At 53.8% G+C, this 27,692-nt stretch overlaps 1 protein-coding gene across 1 annotated transcript in view; it reads left to right on the top strand.

Annotated features, from left to right (window-relative positions):
• Nucleotides 1-27,692, top strand: part of SHANK3 (SH3 and multiple ankyrin repeat domains 3) — a 352,413-nt gene that overhangs the window by 105,021 nt on the left and 219,700 nt on the right. Inside the window, exon 11 of the mRNA XM_074166270.1 lies at nt 11,294-11,627. Coding sequence (XP_074022371.1) covers nt 11,294-11,627 — 334 coding nt within the window. The remainder of the gene's footprint in view (nt 1-11,293; nt 11,628-27,692) is intronic.

Raw genomic sequence — 27,692 nt, 5'->3', positions numbered from 1 at the left:
GTGGCATATTAGGAAGATTATGTGAGACTTTGGGCATTGAATTGTCAGTTGTTGCTGAGAAATCTCAGCTTTATGATGTTTTATACCTCAAACCAAAGAACAAGTTACTTCTCATTAATGAGGGTGTCCTGGAGCCAACCCAAGATCAGTTTCTCCCTGTCCTTCAGGTGCCCTCCTTATCTGAAGCCTGTCCCAGGTATGTCCATGTGCTGCCAAGCATGTCAGAAACGCTATGTGGGACCTCAGTCTGGGGTTACCCAGAGTGTGAAAAATCTAACATCTTCCCGTGCTACCCACTCTTCAAGTTCTCCCCTGTCAAGAGGAGAACAAGTTTGAATTGGAACAAGATGATCTGTAAGGTCCCTTCCAACCCAAACCATTCTACGATTCTATGAAATCCACCCCAAAGGATTTAAAAGACAGCATTTTGCTTCCTTAGGAGACTATGACTTCATATCACTTGTTGCTAAGATTCAATAACTTGTTCATAATATTCACCGTCTGTCAAACATTTTTTGTCTCATGAGGGAAACGATGCCATTTCAGTTCTTTGACCATCCATGTTTCCCTGGCGTGAACCTTTTCTGGCTTACTCATGTCTTTTTTGAGATGGGGGATTTCTACAGTGGCATAAGGATGTCTGCTTTCCTTTCTGCATTTTCCTAATGGTATCCTGTGTTTGAAAAGTGTTTCTAGCCACTACCAAGCTCAGAGAGAACTTTTTCTTGGAGCTGTGCTGTAGAATGGCATAGAGCCTCTCAGGCAGATGTGTATGACAAGCAGAAGCTATGACGTTTCTTCTTCCTTTGTAACATTTCCCCTGGATCCCTTCTCAGAGGAATTTTTGGAAAGTGCTAAAGGAGGTAGATGTTGAAAGATTTTGTGTGGAAGCCATAAATGAGTTCTTGTACAATGGAAAGCTTTATTTGTTTTTGTCTGATTTTGTCAAATGTTCTGGAATGTGTAAAAATGTGGATGTTCTTGTTGAACTTGTTCTATTTATAAGGATAGTTGGAGATCTGTGAGCTGGCAGTGGTGAGGAGAGAAGATGGAGAACGTTGTATGTGCCCTTCTTCTTTGTATGCCTTCTACAAAGACTTTTTTGCTCATTATTGTGGGACAGAATACAAGCTACATGAGGCTTTGGTCTGACCGGCCCAGCAGTTCCTAAGCAAGGCTGTGGTTCTCTGCCACAAATGCAGTAGGAGGTGGTAGGACAACAGGAACGGCTCTTGGATCCTGCCAGAAGCTGTTCTTCAATTACTGAGGGGTAGAGAGGGTTTCGTACTCTCCTGGGCAGAGCAAATTCAGTGGTCCAGCCTAGGGATGTTCCACTGCAGAAGTCATAGAATGGTCATAGAAGATAGATGTTCTGCAGAAAATTGCTCCTGGCTGGGAAGACTGAGTAGTGTTTGGTGGCAGGACTTGTTTGGAAGCGGAGTTGAAATCCCTTGGAGTTGAAACTCTTGGAGTTTATTTGTACGGTGGGAGTGAGAAGAGCAGCTCCTCAGGCTGTGGGCTCCCTTCTCTGAGGAGCAGGGTGGTGGTGGTGCTCAGACACCTGCACCTCACTGGGAGGCTTCTTTCTCCGTGGTGAAATGCTGGCGGTTGTTGGTCCCTCATTTTGACCCATGGCTGGCGAGGGGACCTGCGCGGGACGCTGGGAGCCTGTCCCCAGGACAGTCCTCCTGTCCCCATCTCTCTGAAGGCTCTTTGCCACCCCTTCTGCAGGGGACGTGGTCAGTCCCCCAGTGACCATAGGCCTGCACATGGGTGACCTCACAGGAGAAATTTATTTTTTCATTGTGAATTTGAAAAATTCCTCAAAAAGCTACTGATGGAACAATAAGTTTTTAAGACCAGAGTGACCGGTATTGTCCTCTTGTGATGAAACCAGTAATGCTTTCACAAGCCTCTGCAAACTTTTGCGTAAGAGCTCTTTGCCAGTCTACACATCTGACTGTGACTCTAACTGTCACCTTGGGAAACCATGAATAGCTGCTGTTCCTTTATTTTCTTAATATAGATCAGGTTGACCAGCTTCTGGACCATTACATGGCTTTATTTTGAACACTTGCTGTTTTTTAACATTATTTTTAGAAATGTGGGCTGAATTGAGATGCATTTTTCCATCATAATCTCATGGATGAAGAGCGGATGCTCCCTTTTTCAGGGGTTGATGTGTCCCTTGGTTATGTTAGCTCCTCTGCTCATGATGTTGGTCTTGGAGCCTGACCTCAGATGGTTTGTGTCAGGACTCATGGGCTTGTTTCAGTTTTGCTGCTTCTTGAGGAACTGTCCTGTGTTGTACAACCTCTGTTGGTGTTCCCAGATGCTCCCTCCTGCATCAGGCTGTGATGGAGCATGTTGAGATGATCCTATCTTAAGAAATTCCCAAGATTTCATTGTGTTCATACCTGTGAGAACGCTTTCCTGTATGTCACAGAATCACAGAGTGGTTTGGGCTGAAGGGACCTTAAAGCCCCCCAGCTCTGGGCAGGGACACCTCCCACCAGAGCAGGTTGCTCCAAGCCCCCTCCAACCTGGCCTTGAACCCCTCCAGGGATGGGGCAGCCACAGCTTCTCTGGGCAACCTGGGCCAGGCTCTCACCACCTTCATTGTAAAAAACCTCTTGCTTGTGTCCAATCTCCATCTCCCCACTTTCACTGATGACGTTTGACCAATGTCATTGCACCAGTCATTGCATCACCTGTACTTCTATTGCCAATGATCAATGACTTGCTAAGTCATCGATAAAGACAAAAATATAAATACTGCTGTACCAAGAACCGACCTCCTGGACAATATTGGAAATATTCCCAACCGTTGTTCTCCATTAACAGTCATTATTGGGTCTGTTAAAATGTGCTCGGTAACTTCTCCAGTGGTAGCCTGCAATCAGGGTATCACAGGGCCAACAGTTTCACCCAAGCTGTGATGTCAGCAGTTATTTTTGTCAGTGAGATTTGAGGTCTTAAAGCCATCCTGGCTGACATAAATTAAATTCTCATGCCTTCTTATTAATTGGTAAGTGTCCTGTTTCCGTTTTTCCCAGCTTTTCCTAGAAATGATATGAAGTTAAGCTCTATACGGTTATTGGAACCATCCCCCGACCCTTTGAGAGCCGCCTCCCCATCTCTGGAGCTTTTGAAGGAATATTATAAATATAGGCCAGTGACTCAGTGAGCTGTGTTGAAAATTCTTTTGAACTTTGCTGCAGAAGCTTTCAACCTGCTGATTTGGATGTATGTGACTGAGCCAATGTCGGTTACTGCCGTCGTTGGCCTTGTGGGGGAAGTTTTAAATGCTCCGTTTTGGTCTTGGGAGCATTTTTTCCCAGTACAAGGGTATGTATGGGTATTATTTTCCAAGACAGACCAGAAATACTGGTTAGCTTGTTCTGATTTTCTGTTATCATCATTGTTGATTTAATTGTGTGCTGCCTGTAACAGGTCTGAGCAGCCGTTGGGATTTCCTCTGGGGGGTGGCAATGGGCTACAGCCCGAGCAGGACCCTCCATGTGCTGGGTGTCACCAGCGAAACAGGGGGATGAGAAATGCACAAACTCCTGCAGAGGAAAATTCCAGTGTTGAGTTGCATCAGGCTGGTGGGTTTTATCTGAAGAGAGAAGCTGAAAATCTCCTCTCAGAGTAGCCCTCACAGGTGAATGGCAGCACATTCCAGAAGCCCTTGTAGGGGAAAATGAGCAAGTTTAATGAACACGTGTTTTTAGCAGTTTCAATTTCAGTTTTACAAATGCAGAGCAAAATCTGTTTCCAGCTGTGAAGGGCTGGCACTGAGCGGGACGAGGCGAGAGACCTGTGTTCAGGTGGAGGAGTGAGGAGGAGGGTTCTGGGGGACGGTGTGTGTCCGGGGGTGGCTCTGGGGGGCAGCGTCCGGGGGTGGCTCTGGGGGGCAGCGTCCGGGGGTGGCTCTGGGGGACAGTGTCTGGGGGTGGCTCTGGGGGTCAGAGTCCAGTGCTGTGGCATCAGGTGTGAAGGTTGGTAGCTGAGAGGCAAATGGAGATGGCTGGAGAAATGGTTGGAAGATGATTTTTTTTTTTTTTAATTAAAAAAGCCTAATGAGGCTGTAATTCCCCTCAGCGGACCACTTCTCAGTGCCGAGGTAAATTACCAGCTCCCTCGCTGGAGCTGAGAGGTTCTGGGCTGCCTCGTCCTCTTGTGCTTTTCCTTTGGTTTCCCTTGCTAGAGAAGGCATACCTGGACAGTCTCTGGGAGCAGCCTCTCCCTCACGCGGGAGAGGAGCCCGGGCACAATCTGCCTCCCGCGGCGAGGTGCTGTGCGCCTCCTCGCTTCGCTTTGTAATTTTCCACTATTAAAATGTAAATGTGGCCTCTCGGCTTGGAACTGTGGAGACATTTGCACTCCGTGTGCTTTTGCTCTTTCACATGAATATTTAACATTGAGCCAGCAAATCTAAATAACCTCCCAGCGTTGATTACTCTCTGGCTCATTAGGCTGCAGCGCGGCTTGTCGGAGCGTGGTCCAGGTGATGCCCAGGTGCCCGTGCAGCGTCCTGGGGCCGGGAACTCCTCGGGGAGCCCCGGCCGTGTCCTGCTCCCACCGCACCGCGGCGGCGAGAGGCGTTTTCCAGACGAGAGCCACGCGTTTCCCTTCTGGAGGGCAGGGAGCAGCCGCGGGAGCGTCGGATGAACCAGGCTGGCTGGTTGTGCCGCTTGGAGCAGCGCTGTCATGGTAACTGAAGTGATTCATTTTGCTGCGAGAAACCCAGTAAACATACTTTGATTAAACTCTTGAGAAGGTATAGAAAAGAATCTTCAAAGCTGGTTGTATGAACTGCACAAAGTTGGGTTTTTTTGGTTTTTGTTTTTTTTTTTTCCTTTATTGCTCTCGCTTCCCTCCCTTCCCCACTGGGGACAGTGGATTTGGGGGATGGGGAGAAGAAACCTTGGTCAGAATTGGCTTTGTGGCAGCAGCCTGGAACTGTCCTATTTCTGGCACTGGTGGCTGGAGTCCAGGCTCAGCTGTTCATTGTTATTACTCGTTTTGGGCAGGTTGAGGCACAGGGAGAAGCCGGCCGTGCCTCAGGACTCGTAAAGTGGTTCGGAGCATCATGGCACGCCTCTGAGCCTGCTGGTGAGGGGTTCCCCTGCGAGCCGAGGCAAAGGGGCTCCTCCCCGTGTCAGTCGGTGTTATGAGTAAACTGCCCGTGCAACTCCTGAGTCCCCACACCGAGGTCTGATACATCAGACTCCACGTCACATCACGCTTCTGGCCTCGGAAAGCTGTTGGGTGAGACACATCTCATGTCCTGCAACAGGTCCCCAGCCTGCCCTCTCCAGCCCTCCCTTGCAGCTGCCTTCTCTCTGGCCAGGAGCGTTTCAGTCCCTGGTGCTGCGGTGACGGTGGCCGGTGATGGTGGCCAGCAGGGGACGGGGCAGAGTCCCACCTCAGTGACAGGCTGGCGTTTGCACAGCGGAGAGCAGCGTGCAGGAAACTGTGCTCAGCGTCCCTCTGAGCAGAAGAAGACTTAAACTCTCTATAAAGCTGAGGGCAACCTAAATTTTGGCTGAGTGAAGCCACGCTGCTGTGCTGGAGAGGGCTGGCCAGAAGAGCCGTGGGAGCCAGAGGCAGCGGGACCGCAGCATCCTCACTGGCACGGTGCACGGGCCGAGCGCTGGCCGTCCTGCAGGAAAGCATGGGCAGAGGGAGGCTCCTCCTGCATTCTTGAGATATCAGATGAGATGAACCTGGGGTTGTTGCATGTTCTGGAGACCTGGATGTAGCTGCACAAACGTAGTTGGGCTGTTGTGAGCATGTGGCTGGTCTGTGCGTGGTTCCCTGTTGGGGAGCCAGGGGCTCTGGACCACGATGCTCGGAACAAAGAGTTAGGATTAATTCACAGAATCACAGGATCACAGAATCTTCATAGTTGGAAGGGACCTTTGAGATCATCGAGTCCAACCAATTCGGCCCTTCCAGCCCTGGTAGGAAGTTCCCACCTTTCACCCCTCTCCCTCAGAACAGCAGAGGGTTCCCCCAAGACTTTGGCTTTTGAGCACAGGGTGCTCCCCCAGGGAGAGGAGCAAACAGCAAACCATGTGTTGGGGTTGTTGGTCCCTCGCTGACCTCTCCTCAGAAAGGCCGATTTAAAAAGAGCAGTAAGAGGATGCCTAGAGGGCTGCGGCGCTGAGCCGGGCTCTGCTGTCCACGCAGGCTGCAGTGGTCCATCGCTGCCCGTGTACATGGTGGCCTTGATTCTCTGTCTGCTGCAGCCTCTGATGTGTCCCTTTGCTGTCCTCGTGACCGCGCCAAATGCTGGTCTCCTGCTGGACTTTCTCATGCAAACAAGTGCACCCACAGCACCTTTCAACATCAAAGTGCCTCCACCGGTTCCTCTTCTGCTTTACGGGCTTGCCCCAGCCCACTCCCCCGCAATGTGGGTAACTCTCCTGTCCTTTTTGCCATCTGGCACAGACGATCTTCTCTTCTGCATTTCTGCCACACGCGACAGATTTCTCTCCCTTGCTGTCTGCACCTCGTTGTGTATCGTGGCCAAGAACATGGTTGTATCTCTCTTGTACATCTAATTTCTGTCCAGAAAGACCCAGGCTTGTGCTGTCTCTGCAGAGCCTCCAGACTGGCCGGATGCAAGTCTGTGCTTAGATGAGGCCTTTGGAAAAGCTCTGGAGCATCTGGGGAGAGAGGTCCTGCATTGCTCACAGGAGCAGTAGCTGTTTTCCTGATTGCCCTCCTCCTGTGAAGCTGCCTGGGTGTGTGCTCATCGGCGTTCTCAGTGAAAGCCAGGCTTTCCTGGAGTGTACTCTCATTTCTGGCTCTCTGACTTCTGTGCAGAAACATCTCATCTCAGCCCAGTTGCCTTCCTGGCTGGAAGGAGCCCTGGAAGGGGCCTGAGGCAGCCCAGGTGCCAGAAGCCAAGCACTGAAGTCGGGGCAGGGGAGGTTTCCATCACCTGCACCTCCGCTCTGAGGCTCCCGAGGGCTCTGCTGGTCCCCCCGTGCTCTCCCCGGCGTGCCAGGGCAGACACCCTGGGTCCTGCTTGGGTCAGGAGCCATCGGAGCCGCTTGGGCACCACAGAGCCTCGGGAACAGTCCAAACGTAAAGTAGCTGAAAGTCTGTGCTCCTGGGACAGAGCTGGAAAGCAGGCTTTGTCCCTCATTTCTGGGACTCGTGTGACTCCCTTGTCTGTAAATCCCACTGTGGCAAATGAAATAGTGCCTGGACCCCCCCTCACTGGGGTTACTGTGCACTGGGGCCAAATTAAGTTGCACCGATAGTGCAGGGACGTCCTGTCTTTGGAGAGGCCTTTGCAGCTGCGATACTGTCCTCTTAATATGCTTCTCGAATTAAATACTGGGGAAGCTTTGGCTTTACAACCTGTTATGTGACCTGGATACCTTCTCCCTTGCTCCTGTAAACGCTGTGTTATGTTGTGCTTCAAGGGGTCTTGTACTTGATGTTACGATAAATGGATTAGTGAGCAGCAGGGCAGTCCTGGGCTGCTTTCTCCAGTCCCTCTGCTCTTTCTTCTGATGTGAACCTGAGACAAGAGGTTGTCTTTTTCGTTGCTTTTAACCTGTATGCTATAATTCTGCTGTTGGGAGGGAGCACTTTGAATGTATAAGGTGGTGACTGCTCTTGTGTGGAGTGTGGCAACGGGTGACCAGGTGATTTATTTGACAGGCTGAATTAAAGCACTTGCCCTGACCTGTGTCAAGGATTATAAAGTACCTTCCCTTTTACCAGTGAGTCCTTGAACAACCTGTTTGCGTCTCATTGCCCAGTAATTGGCGCTTGCTGGGGATGTCTTGCCACGGACCGTGCTCATCTTCCCCCTGCGAACCTGACCCCGACCCTTCGGCACCTCCCTGGTGAGGAGCCCATGCCGGTGGCAGCGGGGAGAGCGGGGCTGGGACAGGCTGACTGCTCTCCAGCTCCGCTCAGACAGCCGGCACAGAGGAGATCTAGCACAGACCATCAGGACCTCCTGCCTGGCCTGTTTCTTTCTGCCCTTGCAAGATGGATACCTGCTTTTTTTTTTGCCTTTTTTTTTTTTTTTGCTTTTTTGCATTTCTTTTGCCAACTTGGTGAAAGCAGCTCACCAGTAGGATTATTTCAGAATAAGCTTGCCTATCGTCAGCTCAACATACAGTTGGGATTTTTTTTTTTTCCTAAGCAATTAATATGAAGAAACTAGTATTTAATTTATAAAACACATTGTTTTCATCATTGCACTCTTGTTCTTCTATTTCTTTTGTTCTCGTTTTAGTGTCAAGACCAATGATGCTGGTCCCAGCCACGCACGGGAGGGGATGAGCCAGGCCAGTACCTCGGCATGGGTCTGGCTGTGGTTCTGGTGCTTTGAGTGGCCCTCTTTCACCTCCTCGTAGTCCTGGACTTGCACAGGGGGAGCGCAGTGTGGATGGGTGGCAGCGGTCACCTCCAAAGTGCTGGCTGCTGCTCCTGCCGCCTTCTGGGAAGGGGGCGGAATGGTCCAGGCAGATTTTTCTAGATCTTTATTTTTTGTCTTGCTGAATATTTCCTGTTTACCAAAATTCTCGTACGGTGTGGATCCAAACTTGGCATTTCTGTAGCTGTGACGTTGCCTACTGGTGGAGCGCCGCTGAGACCACCTCTCAGGGGTGTCACTGCTCCCCAGCTCCGACCTAGCAAGCCCAGATTGACTGTTCTGGTGGAACAGTACTGAGCTGTTCGGGTGACGCTGTCAGCTCATGGCCTTTCTCAGGTGCCAATCCCGTCATCACTTGGTGTCACCTGTGGTGTTGGTCCCTGGAAGCACGCCATGGATGTACTCATTTGACCACCATGTACCTTGGCCTTTGGTTTGGAAAGGTGTCCAGGCCACCGACTGATGTGTGCTCATCACTGGGCAGGGTTCAGCACTTTCACTAAAAGTAATTCTGCACTTTTTTCCCAAGAACTGTGCTTAGTGTTACTGACTTGGCTCATTTTGAGATTAGCAGGAAACTTCCTTGTGTTTCCAGTCACTATTTCCAATTTCTAATAATTTCTAAATCTGCCAGTTACCGTGACATGCATCCATTTAATATTTGCTTCTCTGATTTTTTTAAGTGGTTTTCTATGAGAAGTGATGTAGTACAAAATCAAATGTCTCCTGGAGATCTATCATATGTCTGGATGACACATGGACTCGGTCAGCGGTCCTCATCAGCCAAACCTGCTCAGCGTTGCCCGTGAAGCGGCTGTAGTTGGCCCTGGCTGTGGCTTCCCCTCCACAGTGTTGCGGTGGTAGGACGGGCTGTACGTGAGTGTTCTGGGGGCCACAAACCTGCACTGAATTCAGCATGTTTTACCCCAGGGACCGCATCACAGCCATGGCCCAGGCGCTGCTTCTCTCTGTCCAACATCCCTCCTCCCCTGTGGCCTCTGGGTGACCATTTTGAGGGTGTTTTCCTGTGGGGGTGGCCTGGACGAAGGGGGCTGGTGGTGCCGAGGCTGTGGGCAGGAGGTTGGGGAGCCGCCGTGGGGAGCGTGGACGCTGCCGGCAGAAATTCCCCCACCGCGTGGTTAAAACTCATCAGAGCAAATGCATCACGTTGCCATGACAACGGGAAGATTTACAGCAGCCTGAAATTCTTGTACTTTGAACCTAAAATATTCCTTGGAAAAATATTCCAAGTGTGGCTGCACAGCACAGCTGGGAAGTGCCTTCAGGGTGTTTGGTCAGGGGTGACACAGATCCGAGGCCTCGCTCGGTGTCAGGCAGGGTCCTGCCCAGTCCCCTGCCTGCTCCTGTCCCCCGCAGCCCCTTGGCGGTGGCCATCGGAGCCTGTTTGGGGCTCACACACCTCTGTGCACGTGTCCATGGGAGGGGTGGCCTTGGAAGGGTGAAGGTGGGGGAGTCTCCAATGCGGACAGGGCAGGAGGTCCCCTGTCAGCAGGATCCCACCGCTTCTCAGCGTGCCCTTGAGCAGGAGGGCAGGAGACTACTGTGGGCTTTACCTGTCCCCTTGCTTTTGCCACTACGTGTGCACTGGAAATGGGCTGGATCACAGAATGATATGGGGTTGGCAGGGACCTCTGGAGAGCACCCAGTCCAACCCCCTGCCAGAGCAGGGTCACCCAGAGCAGGTCCCACAGGAACGGCTCCAGGGGGGTTGGAATGTCTCCACAGAAGGAGACTCCACCACCTCTCTGGGCAGCCTCTGCCAGGGCTCTGACACCCTCACAGCAAACAAGGTCCTCCTCATGGTGAGATGGAGCTTCCCCTCTTCCAGTTTGTGCCCGTTCCCTCTTGGCCTGTCCCTGGGCACCACTGGAAAAAGATTGGCCCCATCCTCCTGACACCCACCCTTGAAGTATTTAGAGGCGTTGATCAGATCCCCCCTCACTCTGCTCTTCTCCAGACTCAACAGACCCAAGTCCCTCAGCCTTTCCTCAGCAGAGAGATGTTCTAGTTCCCTCAGCATCTTCGTAGTCCATATTGTCACCTCTGGGTTCCCTGCTGGACGTTGCCACACATCAGTCAAACTTTAAGCATGTTAAGCTTCAGGATGGAGATGGATTCATTCAAAAAACCATAGGAAGCTCTGCCTTTCTTGAGGTGTGGTCTGCAGCTCTGTGGCTCCGCAGCAGAACCCTCTTCCCCCACGGCCACGTTGGGTCCCCCGGTTCCATTCCCTCTCCCTGCGCAGAGCTGCAGCAGAGGCAGGAGGTTGGCTCGGGTGGCTCCGTGAGGTCCGTTTGTTCTGGGCACTCCTGAGGGTTTGGTGGAGGGTAAGGGAGTTGCTGGTATTTTATTCTGTGCATTGTCTTCTCTAGGCTTGCGCTTGGCTATGCCTCAATCTATAGAGTTAGGCCTTCCCTGCCTCCGAAACAGAGGAGCGAGCGGTGGCTGGGGTTACTGCCAGTGTCACTGTGTCACCACCTCCGAGCCGGGGTGTCAGCTGGAGGTGGGCTGGCAGGTCCTGCTGGTGCCCCGTGCACCTTCCCGTGTGCCCTTGCTGGTGCTGCCAGCGGGCAGTGCTCCTCGAAGCTTCCCAAGATGCCACCTCCAGGTCCTCCCCATGCCAGAGTGCCATGGTTGGGCTCGCCTGCCCCGTGTGCTCCCGGGGCAGTTTCCCCTGGTGTGGTGCAGGGAGAGGAGCTGGAAGCAGACTGAGCTGCCTCCTCCTCTGCCCTGACTGTTCCTGCTCTCCCGCCCCAGCTCCGTGTCCTTTCACAGCCCTCCTGCTTGGCCACCATCTTCCCGCTCGAGCATGGCCGCCATCCTGGTGTCTAACACCGCTCTCCCTGGCTCTTTTTGCAGTGCCTTTCCGAGAAACGCCGAGCTACACGAAGCGGAGACGGATCCTGGGTGCCGGCGGGCTCTCCTCCCCGCGCCTGCTGCAGCGCTCGGCCAGCGACAACAACCTGAAGGCGGAGAGCCGGGCGTCCTACTCGCCGGTGCCCTCGCTGCGCAGCCTGCCCCCCCAGCTGCTGGTGCAGATGCAGGAGGCGGCGGCGGGGGCCGGGGACGGCAGCCTGGCCAGCTCCAGCAGCGCCCGCAGCGCCCACAGCCGCTCCCCGTCCCTCCAGCGGGTGCAGGAGGAGAAGGAGGCCGACCTGCCCACGCTCCGCAGGAGCAGCCGCGGCAAGGCCAGGTAAGGGCACGGGGGTGGCAGGGCGAGGTGGCCCCGTGGCATGGCACCCACCGGGGACCCCGTCACTGCATGGGGCCGGGCACCCGAGGGACCCTGGCTGGAGAGCGGGATGGCCGGTGGAGCCCGATGCGGCCCTGCGTCTCCCTGCCCGGGCCTGGACCCGGACCAAGTGCCGAGGGGTTTTCTCCTCGATCTTCTCCCCCTCGGTCTAATCTTGCGTCTCAGAAAGATGGTAAGTGCATCAATGCCGCGTTGCGCCTGGTGTTGCCATGACAATGAATGCATCTTGAAAGCTAATACTCGGAGGTGGCACGTTGCAGATAAGCCAACACCTAACGTGTCCCGACCCCCCTGCGGTTATGGCGGTTGCCGGAATGCTGCCCGCGGGCCCGGGCTCTGCCCCGGGGCTGGGAATGGCTGATGGACACCCTCACCCCACCCGCCGAGCAACACGAGGAGTTCTTCCTTGTGCGTTGGGAAGCTTTGGTGGCCTGTAGGCATGGCAATGATGTGAACCTCCTGTTGTCCCACTGCTCCCCACCACTCGCTGGCCACGTGCAGCGCCAACGTCGGCTCTGACGCCACTCACTGTGGCCGGTGCTTGCCTTCGGCTGGAAGCCAGGCCTGGGCACCCCTGCTGGTCTGGGAGGATGCGGCTTCTCCCTCAGACAGCAGAGGAGCTGCTGGAGAGCCTTCGCGGCTAAGGGTCCCTTTGGTGGCCACCGGGGCCAGGCTTTGCTTTCGGAGGCCCTCTGTTAGTGGAGAGGCGAGAGCGACCACGGCCATGGCCGATGTGAAGCTGCGTCTGCTCAGAAGGGGCTGGTGGGAAACTCGGGTTCCGTGAGGCTGGAGCAGGAGTCTGAAGAGCAGGCACCAGGTCTGGGCTGTAGCTGTGTTCACGAATGACCAAGAAATGGATCTGAGCGTTGAGGAACCACTCTGCAGAGGGTGGCTGTTTACATTAACTCTGCAGCAGAACCAGCTCTGAGGCCCTTTGAGGCAATCTAAAGAATTTGGGGAAAAAGAAACATGTCAGCGAATAAAAAATAATGAAAATAAATGTAAAATAGCTACTAGAGGGGAAAAAATTGCATCACTCGGGTTCTTAATTAACAGTTTAACTCAGGAAAAGTTGCAGGGTGTTTTCTAAACAGCCCAATGGAGGCCTCTGCTCGATGTGCAACTTCGGTACAAAATGCCGCGATATTAGGTGACCCCGCAGTGTGGTGGATGGCAGTATGGAAGACAGTCCAATGCCTTGCTGGCCGTCAGTGACGGCACCTCAGGGTGCCATACCTGGCTGGGCACTGCTAGTCGGCAAGAAGGGTGTGAGTTAAAGGGTTTGGGACATGCAGTGACAATGATCAGGAACGAGAGAAAAAATACCTCTGCTTTGAAGAGAGATTTAGAAGAGCAGGATTGTTACCTTAGAAACGAGATGAATAGGAGGAAGTAAGTTAAAAATATTGAAAATACTGACTGGCTTATCAGAGGGAAATGGGGAACCTCTGCCCGTTCATGGCAGAAGGAGAAAGGCACGTGCAATGACATTAATGGCAGGCGCACTCAAAAGCAGTACGAAACAGTGGGTTTTGCCCACCCTGCAGGTAGTTTGGGGACTCACTGCCATGGGACTGCTGAAGGCAGAAGCACAGTGGGATTATAAAAGCTTTAGGGGGTTGGTGTGGGCTTTTATAATCAATAAGCTTTTGGGAGTATTCTCAAAACTACCTGGAGCAGCTGCTGGCAGGGCAGGAGGAGGCAGCCAGGGCAGTTCCCAGCAAGGGGAGAGCGGGAGCACGGCTGGGCATGGGGGTGCCAGGGGGTTAGGGTCTGCCAAGGGCAGCAGCACAAGAGGGCTCCCAAAAGTGGGTCTGTCGTGCTGCTGGAGGAGCTGGTGGTCAGTGGCTGGTGTGCTGTGCCGCTGGCTCTGAGCCGGGTAGCTGCTGGCCCATTGGCTGGCCCTGGATCAGCCTGTGTGCTCCCTGCTGAGCACGGGAGGGGTGGGATGCTGGGGCAGGGGTGGGATGCTGCAGTAGTGGGCGGGATGCTGTAGTAGGGGCGGGATGCTGGGACAGGGGTGGGTTGCTGTAGTAGGGGCGGGATGCTGGGACAGGGGTGGGTTGCTGCAACGGCGGTTGTGATGCTGCACTGGGGGTTGGGATGCTGGGGCAGGCTCCAGGCTTCTCTGGGTGCCCAGACCTCCAAAATACCCGCTGAGCCTTTGTGCGTGGGGTACTGGCTCCGTGCTGAAGCCGGGGGGAAGGCTCCTCACCGTGCCGTCACGTACCCAGGCAGGGCAGAGGAAGGCAGCTGCTTCCTCCTCCTGCTGCCAAGTGCTGCTAGAGTGAGTCTCTGCCCCATTTTCTTCTGTCTCCTGCCTCTGCAAACTTCTAAAGCGTTGCTAGAGATTACTTAGTTATTCCTAGCCATATGCATTTATTAAATGCATATAAAAGTGCATTTTGCTCCATTATTTTCAGATACTTGTCTATTTTTGCAGGGACAGGAGGATTATGAAAGTCATTCCACTGTGGTTGGGGCATGTGACAGTGACATGCACACAGCCCGGGTGTTCGATGGCTGGTACACGCTGGCAACTTCAGAGCTGTCGAGGCCGTACGGAGGTGGCTTAGGGATGTGAGAAGAACAGCGGTAATAAGTCAGAGGGGAGGGAACACAAAGGCTGTTGACCAGGCAGCGGGGTTTGAGCCCAATGGCTGCTGCCCCGCGTCCCCTTGTGTCACTTGTGTGGTGGGCAGGGGTGGGCTGCCCCGGGCTGTGAGCAGGGCAGCGCGAAGGGGACGTTCGGGTGTAGGGCTGGCTGTCACCGTCACTGTCACGTCGCGTGGTGCCGGTTGGGCGCAGCTCTACAAGTCCCACGGGCTGATACTCTTTGAAATTACAGAGACGTAGCGCACACTGGTGCTGTGCAGCACGAGGCCGTGTGCTAACAACTGCTGAGAGCAGCTAATTAATAGTGGTGTTTTGTTTGACCCAGTATTTCTTTCACTTGTTGTTTGGCCTTATCGCTCTCCCGGCCGGTTCCCGGTGTGTTTGTGTTGGTTTGACAGAGCTTTTATTCACTCCGGGGCTGGGGAAGAGCGGTGCAGTGATCCCTATCTCGTCTCAGTGCTCGGTTCCCGGGGATGTTTTATTTTCAAACAAGAAAGCCTTCGCTTTGTGGGAAGTGACAAGTCATCCATAAACACGCGGAGCCCTCTCACATCTTCCTTGAAGAGTCTTCCAGAAAAAATGATTCTGGGTCAGATTTTTATTAAAGTAAAATATCAAGAAAATTTAGTGTCTGTAATGTTGCCCTAAAATTCTTTGTTCTGAGGGCAAAAGCTCCCAGCAAAATTCTGATTGTTTTGCAAATATATTCAGGGTGTCAAAGAGAATTTAAATGAAAATGAGTTCAGGGTTAGCGTTTCATTTTTCCCAGAGCAGATGGGCAGCAGCAGCTCCTGTGCCCATGGGCTGGGCAGTGGTGCCCTCAGCGCTGGCGCTCAGCCTTGCCACCAGCAGGAGCAGTGACTTCTCCGTGACACTCTAACGACTTTGGCCGGGCCAATGGTCCTGGTGACCGAGTCCTCCCATGGTCGTGGCTCCCTGACCTCCGTGGAGGCTGAGCGGAGTCCCCAGCTGGCGGAGGCTGAGTGTGGGAGCACAGGTCTGGCCCTGGAGCAGGGGTGGTGGGGGCAAGCCCGGGGTGGACTATCCCTGTGGTGAGGGATGGACCGTGGCCAGGAGCCTCTGGAGTGGGACGGGCAGGGCTGCAAGGAGCCTGGAGTGAAGGAGCTGGGAGGTGCCGGAGGTTAATCCAGCCCAGGATTGGGTCAGCCTCGCACAGCGTGTCCCTGGATGCCTTTTGGTGGCATTTGTGTTAATAACCCACCCCGGGGGAGGCTGTTGCTGATGCAGTTGACTCTGAACCCCCAGTTGTGTTGTGGCTCGTGGGGGTCTAGGGAGGAGCAGTGGGAAGGGTCTAACCCACAGAACACCGACTGTGCTCATCCTGCCTGTTCTGGGGAAACCCCAGTGCTGGATGTGCCCCGGTGTTTTCCTCACTCTTGCCTCCCTCTGTCCTCACCGCTAGGAAGCTTTCTAATGTTTGCTCTGAGTATTTCCTCCTCCGGTGAGCTACACCGCGCTGACTCTGCATCGGTACGGTGGGGAGCTCGCTCACTTTCCCTGGCAGCAGCCTTGTGTGCGCTGCAGGCAGCTTGCCGTGTTTTCCTCGGGGTCGGCTGTTATCCCCCATTGCCCGCCCTTCCCAAAGCTCCGTTTTCTCCCAGCTCCTGCCGGGCTCCTCTCCTTGCTCCTGCAGCCCCCCTCCTTGCCGGCAGTCGGTGCCGGAGCAGGCACCAGCAGCAGAGGAGTGCGGCAGCAGGTTACCTTGCCTGTTTTTCAGGCTGTGGTTTTGATAGCTCATCACACGGCGTTTTATGGGGTGGTGTGATGTCTGACTCACATTCCACGTGTGATAGCCTCCACGGTTTTTCCCCCTCAAAACCCACTACGTATCCAGCCGTTCCCCATCTGAATCCCTGTGCAGCTGATGATTCCTGCCTAGATTTAGTACCTTCGGTTTACCAGGATCCATCTAAACCCTAATCCTGTTCTTTGGAGTATTTTGCAGCCCCTTTGTACTGCCGGTAGATTTGGTGAGGATCCTCTCCAGCCCGTTGTTCGTTTTGCTAAAGGAGACGCTGACCCCGGTCAGCCTGTTGTCAGGGGGGTCGGGGGGTCTCGGGGCAGCCGTGGGGCTGTGGGGAGCCCAGCCAGGCCGGGATGTGCGGCTGCTGCTCGGAGCCGGCTCCTCTCGCTGTCTGCCCTTGACAAATCCCTTCTGACTGTTCCCGCACTGCTTCCCTCTAGGCAAGTACAAACACTTCGAGTTGTTATTTGCTCCGATGTTCTTTTTCCAAGAAGTGAAGTGACGGTATTTCTTTAGTTTTTCTTTTCCCTCCTTTTTGGCCATTTGCTATTTTTCCACTCTTTTGGCCACACTTTCTATAACATAAGCCTTCAAAGATGACCTTAGGTGTTCTTAGATTGCTTCAGTCTGTTCTTAAACTTCCCAACACATGTGTAGTCAGGCAGCTCAAAATATTCTTAATTAATTCCTGCTACTGGTTTCCAGGTAGGATCTTAGCTCCCTGCCTCTGAGATCTCACGCTTGATCTCTGATTTAAAGACGAACAGGTATTAAGCACGTTGGTCTTCTTAGTCTCCTCTGCTGAAAGCTTTCCCTCTCTGCAGTTAGCCAAAGGGACACCGACAATTGCCAGCAGTCCCTGGGATCTTTTTCTTGCTGTCAGTGTATTTACAAAACGAATACCTGCTTCTCACCATGGTGGCATCTCCTCTCGTGCTTGTGCTGTCCACGTGTTTGCTTCTGTTGGGTTGTGCTTTCCCCTTACATCTGTCCACAACAATCACTCCAGTTTATGTAGTGTATTCGAAGTCAATGACTGTCTTGTGATTTAGCTGGTTTCTTACCTCACTGCTTATGCACCCTCCCTGTCGGGATAGGTCTGAAGTCTGTTTTCCTTTGCCTATCCCTGTTGTGGGATCATGTAATGGTTTGGGACCTCTGGAGGCCATCTGTCCCACCCTGGGCTGACCTCCCATGAAACCTTGCCCCCAAGAGCGTGTAGAAGTCGGCCTCAAACTGCATTGCTTGTATTTTGCTGGTCTTTCTTGCTTTCTTCTTCATCATTGTTCCTGCCAACATTACCTCTGCCTTCACATTTTCAGCCACTTGGAATCAAAATTCTAAAAGAGCTTCTATGGCTGTTTTCTGCACCTTCTCTATAAAAATGGATTGTCATTAATGTATTCCAAGAGCTCCCTGGGCAGTTGGTGTCCTCATGCTTCCCTGGTAGATCTCTGGATAAATGCAGTCTCCTATCGCCCCTCAGTCCCACACTCCAGCCTCGGAGGGGCGTAGATGGGACACTGCCCCGGCTCAGAGTGGACATTGCCAAGCCCCGGTGTCTTGTCTGATGCCCCTGGCATGTGCCTGAAGGGCAGAACACGTGCTGAGGAAACCAGGGATCATCCTCCCTGCTCTCTGAAATCCCTCCTCCTTTGGTCCTGCCCATGAGCATCTTGGCACACGGGGATGGGAACTGCTGATGCGCAGCTGCCCGCTGGAGTCCTCTTCAGACGGAGACTCTCCATAAAAACCGCGCTGAGCCCAGTGCTCCGCAGCGGCAAGTAAATACAGAGCATCCTTCTCTAGCACCTCCCCTGAAGATTCTTGGCACTTTGCCACCTTGAACAAACATCCTTCTTCTGAAATTGCTAAAACTGCAGTTATTGCATCAACCAGAACCTGGGGACTTTATTTCTAATATTCTTGACCTCTCCTCAGGGGGTTTAATAAAATAAATGCCTTGTCCCAATCTCTTTTTTGGTATTATTACTTTTAACAATACGAACTGATTCACTATTCCCAAGCCCTTTTTTCCTCAGCAATGAGAATGAGATCCTGGCCCTAAGTATGAAGTCACTGGTTCATTTATTTATTTATTTATTAAAAGCCTGAGACGATTTGTTTTCCCTTCCTGCCTTTTTGAAAGGGTTAGATCCATTTGATTTGTTCTACCTGCATCAGGGATTTGAGAAGAAATTACCACAATTTGTTTCATTCTCTCCTCTGCGCCTCTCGGCTCTCAGCGTGGCACTGGCTGGTGATTTGAGTCCCCTCCGCGTCTCGGCTGCAGCCTCAGAGCCCCCACAGCAGCTTCTCAAAAATGCACCCCTGGGGTGGTGCAAGGGCCACCCACTTCTCTGGGTGCTCCTGGGGCCACCAGACTGCTTTAGGTCCTTCTGCACTGTCTGTGGCTGAGCTGAGCAGCACCACGAGGCCAGCCCCATGCCCCGCACAGGGGTGTGATGTTTCAGTGTAGGGCAGGATGGTGAAGAGCATAGGTAGGAGAGCTCTTCCTCCTGGTGGGACACCATAGCCCAAGACAGCTCCACCAGTAAGCAATTAGATGGACAGTGCTTTGTGGAGAAATGCGTGGCAAGAAGACCGTGAGTCCCCAGTTGTCAGACTGGAGACCTTGTGCAGGAAATATGGGATGTTTGCAGAGGAGTTACAGACTTGCGGAGTAATTTAAGATGATGGAAGGGACATCTGGAGGTCATCTGGTCCAGTCCTCCCATCTGAAAGAGAAAAGTGAGCTCCAAAAACTTGTTGGTAAAGCAGCTGGCGGGGCCTCGTCTCTCCCCCCATCCCAGGAGTGCTCCTGCCCCTCGCTGAGGGCTCCGGCTACCCCAGCTGGAGTTGGATTCTGGATGGGGCTGAGCCGAGAGGGTGCAGAAGTCTCGCTGGGGACAGCCCCTTGGCTGGGGAGCTGCCCCTGAGCACAGGACCTCACCACCGGTCCCGAGCTACGCCGTGGGGTGCCTGTGCCTGGCAGGCTCCGGGACCCGCCTCATGCCCAGGGTTGGCCTGGCATTCCCAGGGCTTTCCTGGCATTCCCAGGGTCTCCATCACTGCTCCCCTGTCTGGGGGGCCAGTGCCAGCTCCCCTCCGCCGTCCCTCCCCTGTGGGTGGGAGAGAAACTCACCCGCGCGGGTCCCCCAGTGCACACCAACACACGCCTGATGTAACTGGGACAAACGCCTTTTAAGTTCTGATAAACCGAAAGGGAGCCTGAGCAATATTCAAGCGGGATTACCTCCTTGCCAGGCGTGTTTGTCTCTGTAATAGCTTTTTCTGCTTGCCTCAAAGTTCCCATAAGGATATATGCTGTCAGCTTGGCATGCCAGAGAAGCTTCGGGAATATTTATTTCAGTTGGGCAAGATTAAAACGGGACTAGATCAGAGGGGCAGCGGCACCCAGCGGAGCCCTCTCCTCTGCTGGGGTGCAGATCCCAGCCCTGCCCCCCGTGACCATCGTCCCAGCTTCTTACCGAATCCGTACAAAAACCTGCAGTTGGAAGAGAGTGAGAGATGCACAGAGCTCCTACCATCACCATAACTCACCACCCGCATAAATAGCAGAGCATTGGGCCAGGCTTTCGTGTATCCGTTGGTTAAAACATGGAGTTTTGTGTCTGCAAACGATACTGCAGGATTTCTGAAGGGCAGCAGATTTCCGAAGGTTTGCAGGACCCTCCTGGAGATGTGTTTTGTTCTTGGTGAACGGGAGGTCCTGGCAGTGGAGGAAAGTCTTGGGGTGATGGTGGGGTGAGGAGACATGATAGGCTAGCATTAAATCTGATCCGAGGCGTGGGAGAGAAGATTAGATCCGGGATGGCCGGAGCAGTGTTGGGGAAGGTTTGGTGGAGTCTGCGGAGTTGAGCTTTGAAGGGCTGAGGTGATGCAGAGCTGTCATGAGGACAAACCCCGAAGCCTAGGGGTGTGGGAATTGGGGGGCTGCTGGAGCCTGGCGGTGAGGCGGCTCTTTTGGGGGCCCCATGGTTTTGTGTCCTGGGCCAGGAGCTGCAGGGGGTGCATCATGCTCCATCGGTGATCCCCCGGGGACCGCTGCCTCCCGAGCGGCTGCGCTGCCTTTCTCTGCTGCCCGTGCACAGAAATAGCCCCCCATAGAGAATGTGGAGCAGTGAATGACAACAGTTTCACTGGGCTCAGCATCTTGAGGGAGGAGAGGCACCAAAAACACTTGCCATGCCAACTTCCAAAGGGGAGTTTCAGAAAGATAAGAGAAATTCATGAGAACGGCCTGAAAACTGAAAAACAGTGCCACCACCCGTAAGGGGGATGGGGAAGCGCTGGCTGATCTGGGCAGAGCTGCACGAGGCAGGACCTGTGGAAGAGGACATCGTCAATAAGGCAGCGTAGCTGGTCTAGGAGACCATCCGGGCGTAATGGGACCACAGGGAGTGGGATCCTGGGTTTGGGGAAGGAGCGAGAGCTGCTGAGAGCCAGGTGAAGGTGTCTTCTGAAGGAGGAATTCGTGTGGACGCTGGTGGCATCTGATGCCTTTGGCCAAGGTAAGGTCCCAGGGCAAGAGGTGGGATATAGCGAATGTCCCCAAGGAGAATTCCCCACCCTGAGCCGGCAGGACAAATTGAGGTCTGGGAAGAGAAAACCCGTGTGAGGGAACAGCGATGGCAGACGTGGACAGGACGGCACAACGTATTTGTGTTGAGCAGCGGGGGCTGCGGGGGGGGGAAGGCCTTACACTGCAATGGGGTTCTGTTAGCAGGGGATTTCAGTTTCTCCAGTCCAAAACATTAAAGCTTTACATTATAAATGTTACAGTGATGTGCAAATAACATGTTAGAGTGGGGGTTTTTTCCCCCCCCATACAGTGTTTTGATCATTTTGATCCCAGTCCAGGGCTGGGAGCAGCGGGACGAATGATGGAGCTGAGGAGCAAGGGCCCAGCGGGAGAGGGGAGTGGGGGCACAGAGCGAAGCGCAGGGGATCCCTGTCCGGAGCCGGCCCCGTGGGTCTGGGACCTTTCTTTAGGTTTCCCCTCGCGTGAGGTTAATACGGGAACTTCGGGGTATGATGTGGAGCAACGGCATGAACTTCATCTTGGAGAAAAGAAATTATCCACGGTAAAAATGACTTCTGTGGTGAAGTCATTTTACCCTGCTGGGGTAAGTTCTCCCCCTCATCTCCAGCCTCCGGCTGGGCAGTGTTTCGCAGTGTCTCTGTGTTTACCGGCTGGGTTGCCCACCCCCCATCGCCCCGTCCCGGAGCCGTTTCAGCGCCGTGTTTCTGGGTGCCGCGGCCGCTGCCCGAGTCCCCTCTGCCAGGGCTGGGCAGGAGCCGAGATGTCACCGCAGCCACCGCGGGGAGGCTTGGCCCGCGGCACAGGTACTGCCAGAAATTAAACAGGCAGTTTGGCAGCAGAGAGACAGCGTAGTGAGTAGCAGCAAAGACATCCCTGCGCCTTTTCACCCATCGGTGGCACAGCCCAGTCTGAGCATCGCGAGCGTTATTGGGCAGCCTGCGCTGAACAGAGCTGCGCGGGGGGAAGGCAGAGACGAATGCTGCACATTAGCGGGGGCCTGGAGATGCTCTCTTGGAGGCAGAGATGCTGGAAAGAATGGGATTAAACAAGGAGGGTGTGATTTAATGTAACGGTTGGTTTGGAGGAGCCATAAAAGCGGCAGTCTGTTCCGAGCAGGGTGGAGGTGCCCGTTTGTAACGATGCCCTCCCCGCAGAGATTCACTGGCGTTTCTCCCAGCGTCGCTGTTTCTGTAAATGTGAGCAGATACACGTTTATTTATAGATGATGGATGGGCCGGCAGGCGGAGCGGCGGCTGGTCAATACTGACTGTGCACCTCGGCGGGAGATGCTGCAGAGCCAGCTGCCCTGGCACGGCAGGAGGATGCTGTGGTGCAGGGAAGCGGTAGATGATTTCAGTGTTGTCGGTCCAGAGTATTGAAAACATTGGCTGCAGGGCTGACTCACTGCAAAAGGGAGCAGGGACCCAGCAATGAAATCACGAGCTGTAAAGGAAGGTCATTATTGCCAGTCAGGTAACGAACGTGGGGAAATCCCAGAGCAGGCACAGCATGTCCCAGCACCTGGGAGTGATACCCCTGGCCGAGGACCAGGGACTGCTGCTGACAGGAGTTAGGGCAGGGGGGTTACAGCTCCTCTCAGGGGGTTTGTGAATTTCTAACTGGGAGTGGAGTGTGGGGCAGGTTATTCCTGGCTTGGTGCTATGGGGTTTTATTCCTTCAGCCTTATGAACTAACCTGCTCCCCTCTGGGGATTGTGCAGGCTGGACTTTAGTCCTGAATCCATTGCCATTTCTGGGGTTATACTGCCGTTTTGCCATAGCCTCTCTCAGTTACGTGGGACGGTGCCTGGCAGAGGCTGTCGTTCCTGGCTCTGTGGCCGTGCCGCAGCGAGCCGGGCTGGCAGTGCTGCCCTGCCGTCCCAGGGCACAGGGAAAGCTCCCGTCCCCTCAGACTGCCTCTCAGCTCACTGCTGAGACCCCCCAGAGCTCAGTGCAGCAGTGAGAGTCAGCCAGCCCTGCTGTCTGCCAGCAAATGCTGCTCTGGTCCGGTTAGAGCGTGGCCAGCTGCAGGGAGCTGCCCCACACTCCTGCAGGCGAAAATGGGTCCAGTGTGGTTAAACTGGGCTAAAGCTGAACCTACCAGAGTTCACGAAGCGTCTGCACGATTCCCAGCACGCCTTTGTGCTTTGCTTCATCTGCTGCTGCGATGCTCACCTTCAGCACAACCCTCGGCGTCGCCCGGGGTCTCAGAGCAGAGAACAGCCGCCGGTGCCGGGGTTTTTCCCGTGCACGGGAGGCACCGCAGTAACCCCGGCACCGCAGAGCCCGGGGCCAGTGCCCTGCGCCCTGTGCGGGTGGGCAGGAGGCCAGGAGGAGAGGGGGGAGCAGTGCTCATGGCACCTTGTGCAGTGGGGACTTTGGCTCCAGGACAGCTTTTAATTTTATCTGAAGATGGCCAGCTTTGAAGCACACACTAAATCTAGAAGGCCGGTCCATAATCCCGATTTTTACCTGCTTCTCCCAAACAAGTGCCCTAATGCATGGCCAGGATGATTAAGCACCTCCTCCTTTGCAGGCTCATTTCGGCATTACAATTCCTGTCTCCCTGCCCGGAGAGCGGCTCCGGTTTGGCAGAAGTTTGGGCAGTGCAAGCTCTTGAATGACACGCTATTTTGGGAGGTCATGAGCCTGCACCCCCGGGAGGTGAGGGCTGCCTGCCGCTCCACGGCCCCCACAGCACCCATGGCACCCATCTCCCATCCCGGCGGGGACTGGGCATGGCGCCGGCACCGTGCACCCCTGCCTTGGGTGCTTCTCTGCTGCCACTGTGGGAAATCCAGCCAGGGAGGCTCGCAGGGGGGACCCAGCACCCGAGAGTGGTGAAGAGGCCCCCGGTTACGGGGCTGGGCTTCAGCCCAAAACAGTGGTATTTTAAGAATTTTGTGTCTTGGTTTAATGTTTCTGTGGCTCGTAACCAGCAGGCAGAAGTCTCCCTGTAAGACTGTGCCAACGGCACTAGGGACCCCCGGGGCGTCCTGGCGTGAGCCACGTGGAGTGACCCCGCGCTGAAGCAGAGAATGGACCGTCATTGCCATCTCAGTGGTGCCCTATTTATTACACATTTTTATAAGGCTTCCTGGCTGTGGCGTCTGCACCCCAAATAAGACCAAACTTTATGGCTTGGCATGAAATTGCTAATATTGCCTGGAATTCAGTGTTGCTGACACTGGGCAGCAATCTCAGCTGTTGTAAAGTGCTGTTGTTTCCCATTTATGGAGCTATTACTTTACGGTGGGTAGAAGTCTCGCCGGTGGCATTTACTGAGCTAGACTGCTCGTAGCGAAGGATTTTTTTAGCTGGCTTTAATCTTTCTGTTCACATATCTTCCAATCTGAAATTTTCCAGGTTTTTCATTGCTTCTGGCTCGGTTTCAGTTAAAATGGACTGGAATTTTTTAAATGAGGCAAGGTGAAGGAAAAATGGTTGCAATATATTCTTTGAGTAGACATGATGCTTTTAAAAAACCCCAGCATGATAGAAAGCTAATATTTTACACGGGTGTTAGCAGTGAAGCAAGTAGGTGACAGTTAGCGCTTCAGAGGAAATGAATTCTGATTTTGCATGGTAGTAGGGATTAGAAAAATCAGGTTTTGTAGGTGTAGATTTATTTATCAATGGCAGTCTACTAAATCAGGGTCCCATAAATGCTGTTGTGGCCTAGGTCATACCTCTACAGAGAGATTTACTTTGGCTTCACTCCCCTCTCCTGCAGTCACTTACTGATCCTTGCCCCAGCAGATACATGGGCACCTAATGGAGTGTGTGGATTAGGAGGCCAAGTGCAGATCCTCATCTCCCGCGTGTGCCATCTCACAGTGATGGACATCCATGCCTCTGACCGCGCTCAGCGCTTGAGCCGGCAGTGACACTTCTAGTTCAGAATCCTGAAATTCACAGCCCATATAAAGACCTGCCTTAGAGCAGGGTGGGGAGCCCTTCCCTGCAGCACGTTTCTCAGAACCCAGCTGTCCCCGCCAAGGTGAAGGGGAAGAGAGGTGAGCATCCAGGCAGAGATGATTTGAAGAGCCCTGGAAGAGGGCACCTTGGGTGCTGGGTGTCCCTTGGTCAAGGTGCACACTGCTCTCCCTGGGACACACCATGGAGCCAGCCCTGGAGAGGGCACCTTGGGTTCTTGGGTGTCCCTTGGTCAAGGTGCACACTGCTCTCCCTGGGACACACCATGGAGCCAGCCCTGGTGTGGCTGCGGCGCTGGCAGTTGGCGGATGCATGGAGTTTGCCACGCTTTTCCCTCCACGCTGGAGCTCACCGTGGGATGCCCAGTGCTGGACCAGCAGGGGATGGCCGCAGAGCATGCGGCCTGAGGTGTGGATCTTCCAGAGAAGGGCAACAGAGCTGGTGAGGGGTCTGGAGCACAAGTCTTATGAGGAGCAGCTGAGGGGTCTGGGGTTGTTCAACCTGGAGAAAAGGAGGCTGAGGGGAGACCTTCTCGCTCTCTACAACTCCCTGAAAGGAGGATGTAGCCAGGGGGGGTCGGTCTCTTCTCCCAAGGAACAGGCCATGGGACAAGAGGAAATGACCTCAAGTTGCACCAGGGGAGGTTCAGATGGGATATTGGGAACAATTTTTTCACTGAAAGGGTCATTAAGCCTTGGAATGGGCTGCCCAGGGCAGGGGTTGAGGCACCATCCCTGGAGGTATTTAAACGAGGGGTTGACATAGAGCTTAGAGACATGGTTTAGTGATGGTTTTTATCAGAGTTGGTTGATGGTTGGACTCAATGATCTGAAAGGTCCCTTCCAGCCTGGACAATTCTGTAGTTCCATGTTCAGCCTCGTCTCCTGGTGCCTCTGCAGGTGCCAGGGCGGGTTTTGTGAAGGTTGTCAGCTTTATCTTGCCCTCTCCTTTGAGACGTGCCCATTGCTGCTGTTCATTCGCTGGTGCCCTGTGCCACAGCGAGCGCTGTGCCCAAACCCAACGTGGAGCCCAGCCTTTGGCTTGTGAATGGTAGCAGAAACCTGTGGTTGTGATGGTTCCTTGCTCCTAGCTTGGAGCTGCAGAGCTCAGGAGGTCAGGAGGGCCTCGGCCATTGTCTGCCCCGGCCGATGAGCGCGTGGCCTCGGGTGGCCGTGGGCAGCGTGGCATTTTGAGCTGAGGTTTGCCCAGAAGCGTGATCAGACATTTGTGCCTAATGTGTGACTCTTATGTCCTCCTCCACACCTTCTTCTGCGTGATCTTTCACACCTCCCTTAATTCCAGGATCACTGGAGCAAGACGGCTCATCTTCAGCCTGGACTCCCCGGTGCCGTGCCAGCTCTGTGCAAAGCCTTCCCGGACAGACACAGCAGACGTGGTGATGTCTGCCCTGCTCCTCGCAAGCCATTGCTTCTCAGACTCTCTTTGGGGTTCTCATAATTGTGAAATTACCCTTTGTACCCGTCAGGAAAATGTTTCTGGTCTCGTTTGTGCCCGTGGGCAGCTGTGGGTCCCCCTCTGGCTGCGTTGGTGCTGTAGGTGTTACTGGGGCAGGTGGTTGCCCGTATCAGTTTTCCCCTCTGTGGAATAGATGGGGTTGCACGTGCCGCTCTCGAGCAATACAGTGTCCTTCCATGACTCAATGACTTCATTAAAATACGTGCTGCTGGTCCACTGCTGTCCCGTGCCAGCTCCTGTGGAAAACTCAGGTGAAGATTATCCAGTGTCCTCTCTGGACACAGGAAACTCCAGGGTTTGCCTGGACTTCGCGTGTGTTGGTTTCCATAGTCTCGTCCCCATTAGCCAGCCAACCTTTGCGTTACATTTCTATCAAAAACCAAGGCAAAGCATTAATTTAATTTTTCAACTATCTTTCTACCACTCTCAGCACATAGCACCTCATCTCTTTTGTCTGTGTCCTTTTTTTCTGAGAGCCTGAAGAGCTTTTCCCCGTCTGCTTTAATTTCCGTTGCGAGGTTTTCCCACTGCCACAGTTTCCCAGTCCTTGTCTTCTCACTGCCTTCTCACACAGGGGCCTTCCCAGATCTTCAGCTGCTTCTTTCTGAGTCCTCCCACTCCCAACCTGTTGTGTCTCTTGAGAGAAAGAGACCAGAACTCCTCTCCCAGCAGTGAATCACGCACGTGGGCACACTAGGTCACTTTGGGGTCTCAGACCAGAGTCATCCAGCAAGAAAGAGGAAGCTGCAGGTGAGTATATCCGCCAATTTAGGAAGAGATTTGAAATCCCTCTTTAGGCACAGACCAGCTTCCCTCCAGGAGAAGTTAGGAATAAACTTCCCCAATGGATGATCCACCTGATGTTTTGTTTTTTTCCTGGAAGAACCTGGTACCAGTTGCTACCAGGGTTCGAAGGACTGCTAAGCTGGTGGGGACTGGGAGCCTGTACTTCTCTTTTTGAACAACTGAGTGGGCTGTAAATTATTTTACATACAGAAGGATCTCCTGAGCCTTGTGCTGAGAGCGAGGATGGCTCTGAACTTCTCTTCAACGAGAAAGAGCGCTGTGTGGTGGGACATCAGCCTCCATGCCTGGCTCACGGGAGGATCCCCTGCACTTACAGAGCTCAGGGTTGGAAGCAGCGGGCTTGGGAGAAGACTCCTCTGCTCGCACAGTTCAGGAAAAGGAGCCGTTGTCATTCACAGCAGAACCCCAGCCCAGCCCTCCCCAGTGTGAGCCAGGCCTGGCAAGGAGCAGCGAGCAGGAGCAGCAGTTTCTGCACAGAGCACTGGTTGGGCACCGCTGACTTCTGTGTCCTGACGTGCTGGCTGTGTTTTCAAGAGGAATTTGGAGACACGTTGGAAGGGAGATACCAGAACTACTGCTATTCTCCAGCTGTGTGGTGGAGGACTAGCACAGGGACGAGGGGGTGCCATGCTCTAGCCAGGGAGCATCGTTCTGAAGGCAATTTCTGTGGTCTCCGCTAGAGGAAGGTTAGATTAGGTGACTACAGTCATCTCACCTGAAATTTTAGGAGCCATTTTCAGCCTTCATCTCAGCATAGGCTCTCTGCTTCCTCTGGCGACAAAAGCCCTCGTTACTGAAACACGTGCATGTGAGACAAGACTTCCCATGTTGGGGAGATT

This window comes from Numenius arquata, chromosome 2 (assembly GCF_964106895.1).
Source record: "Numenius arquata chromosome 2, bNumArq3.hap1.1, whole genome shotgun sequence".
Classification (NCBI taxonomy): Eukaryota; Metazoa; Chordata; class Aves; order Charadriiformes; family Scolopacidae; genus Numenius; species Numenius arquata.
This window is presented reverse-complemented; position numbering and strand designations above follow the sequence as displayed.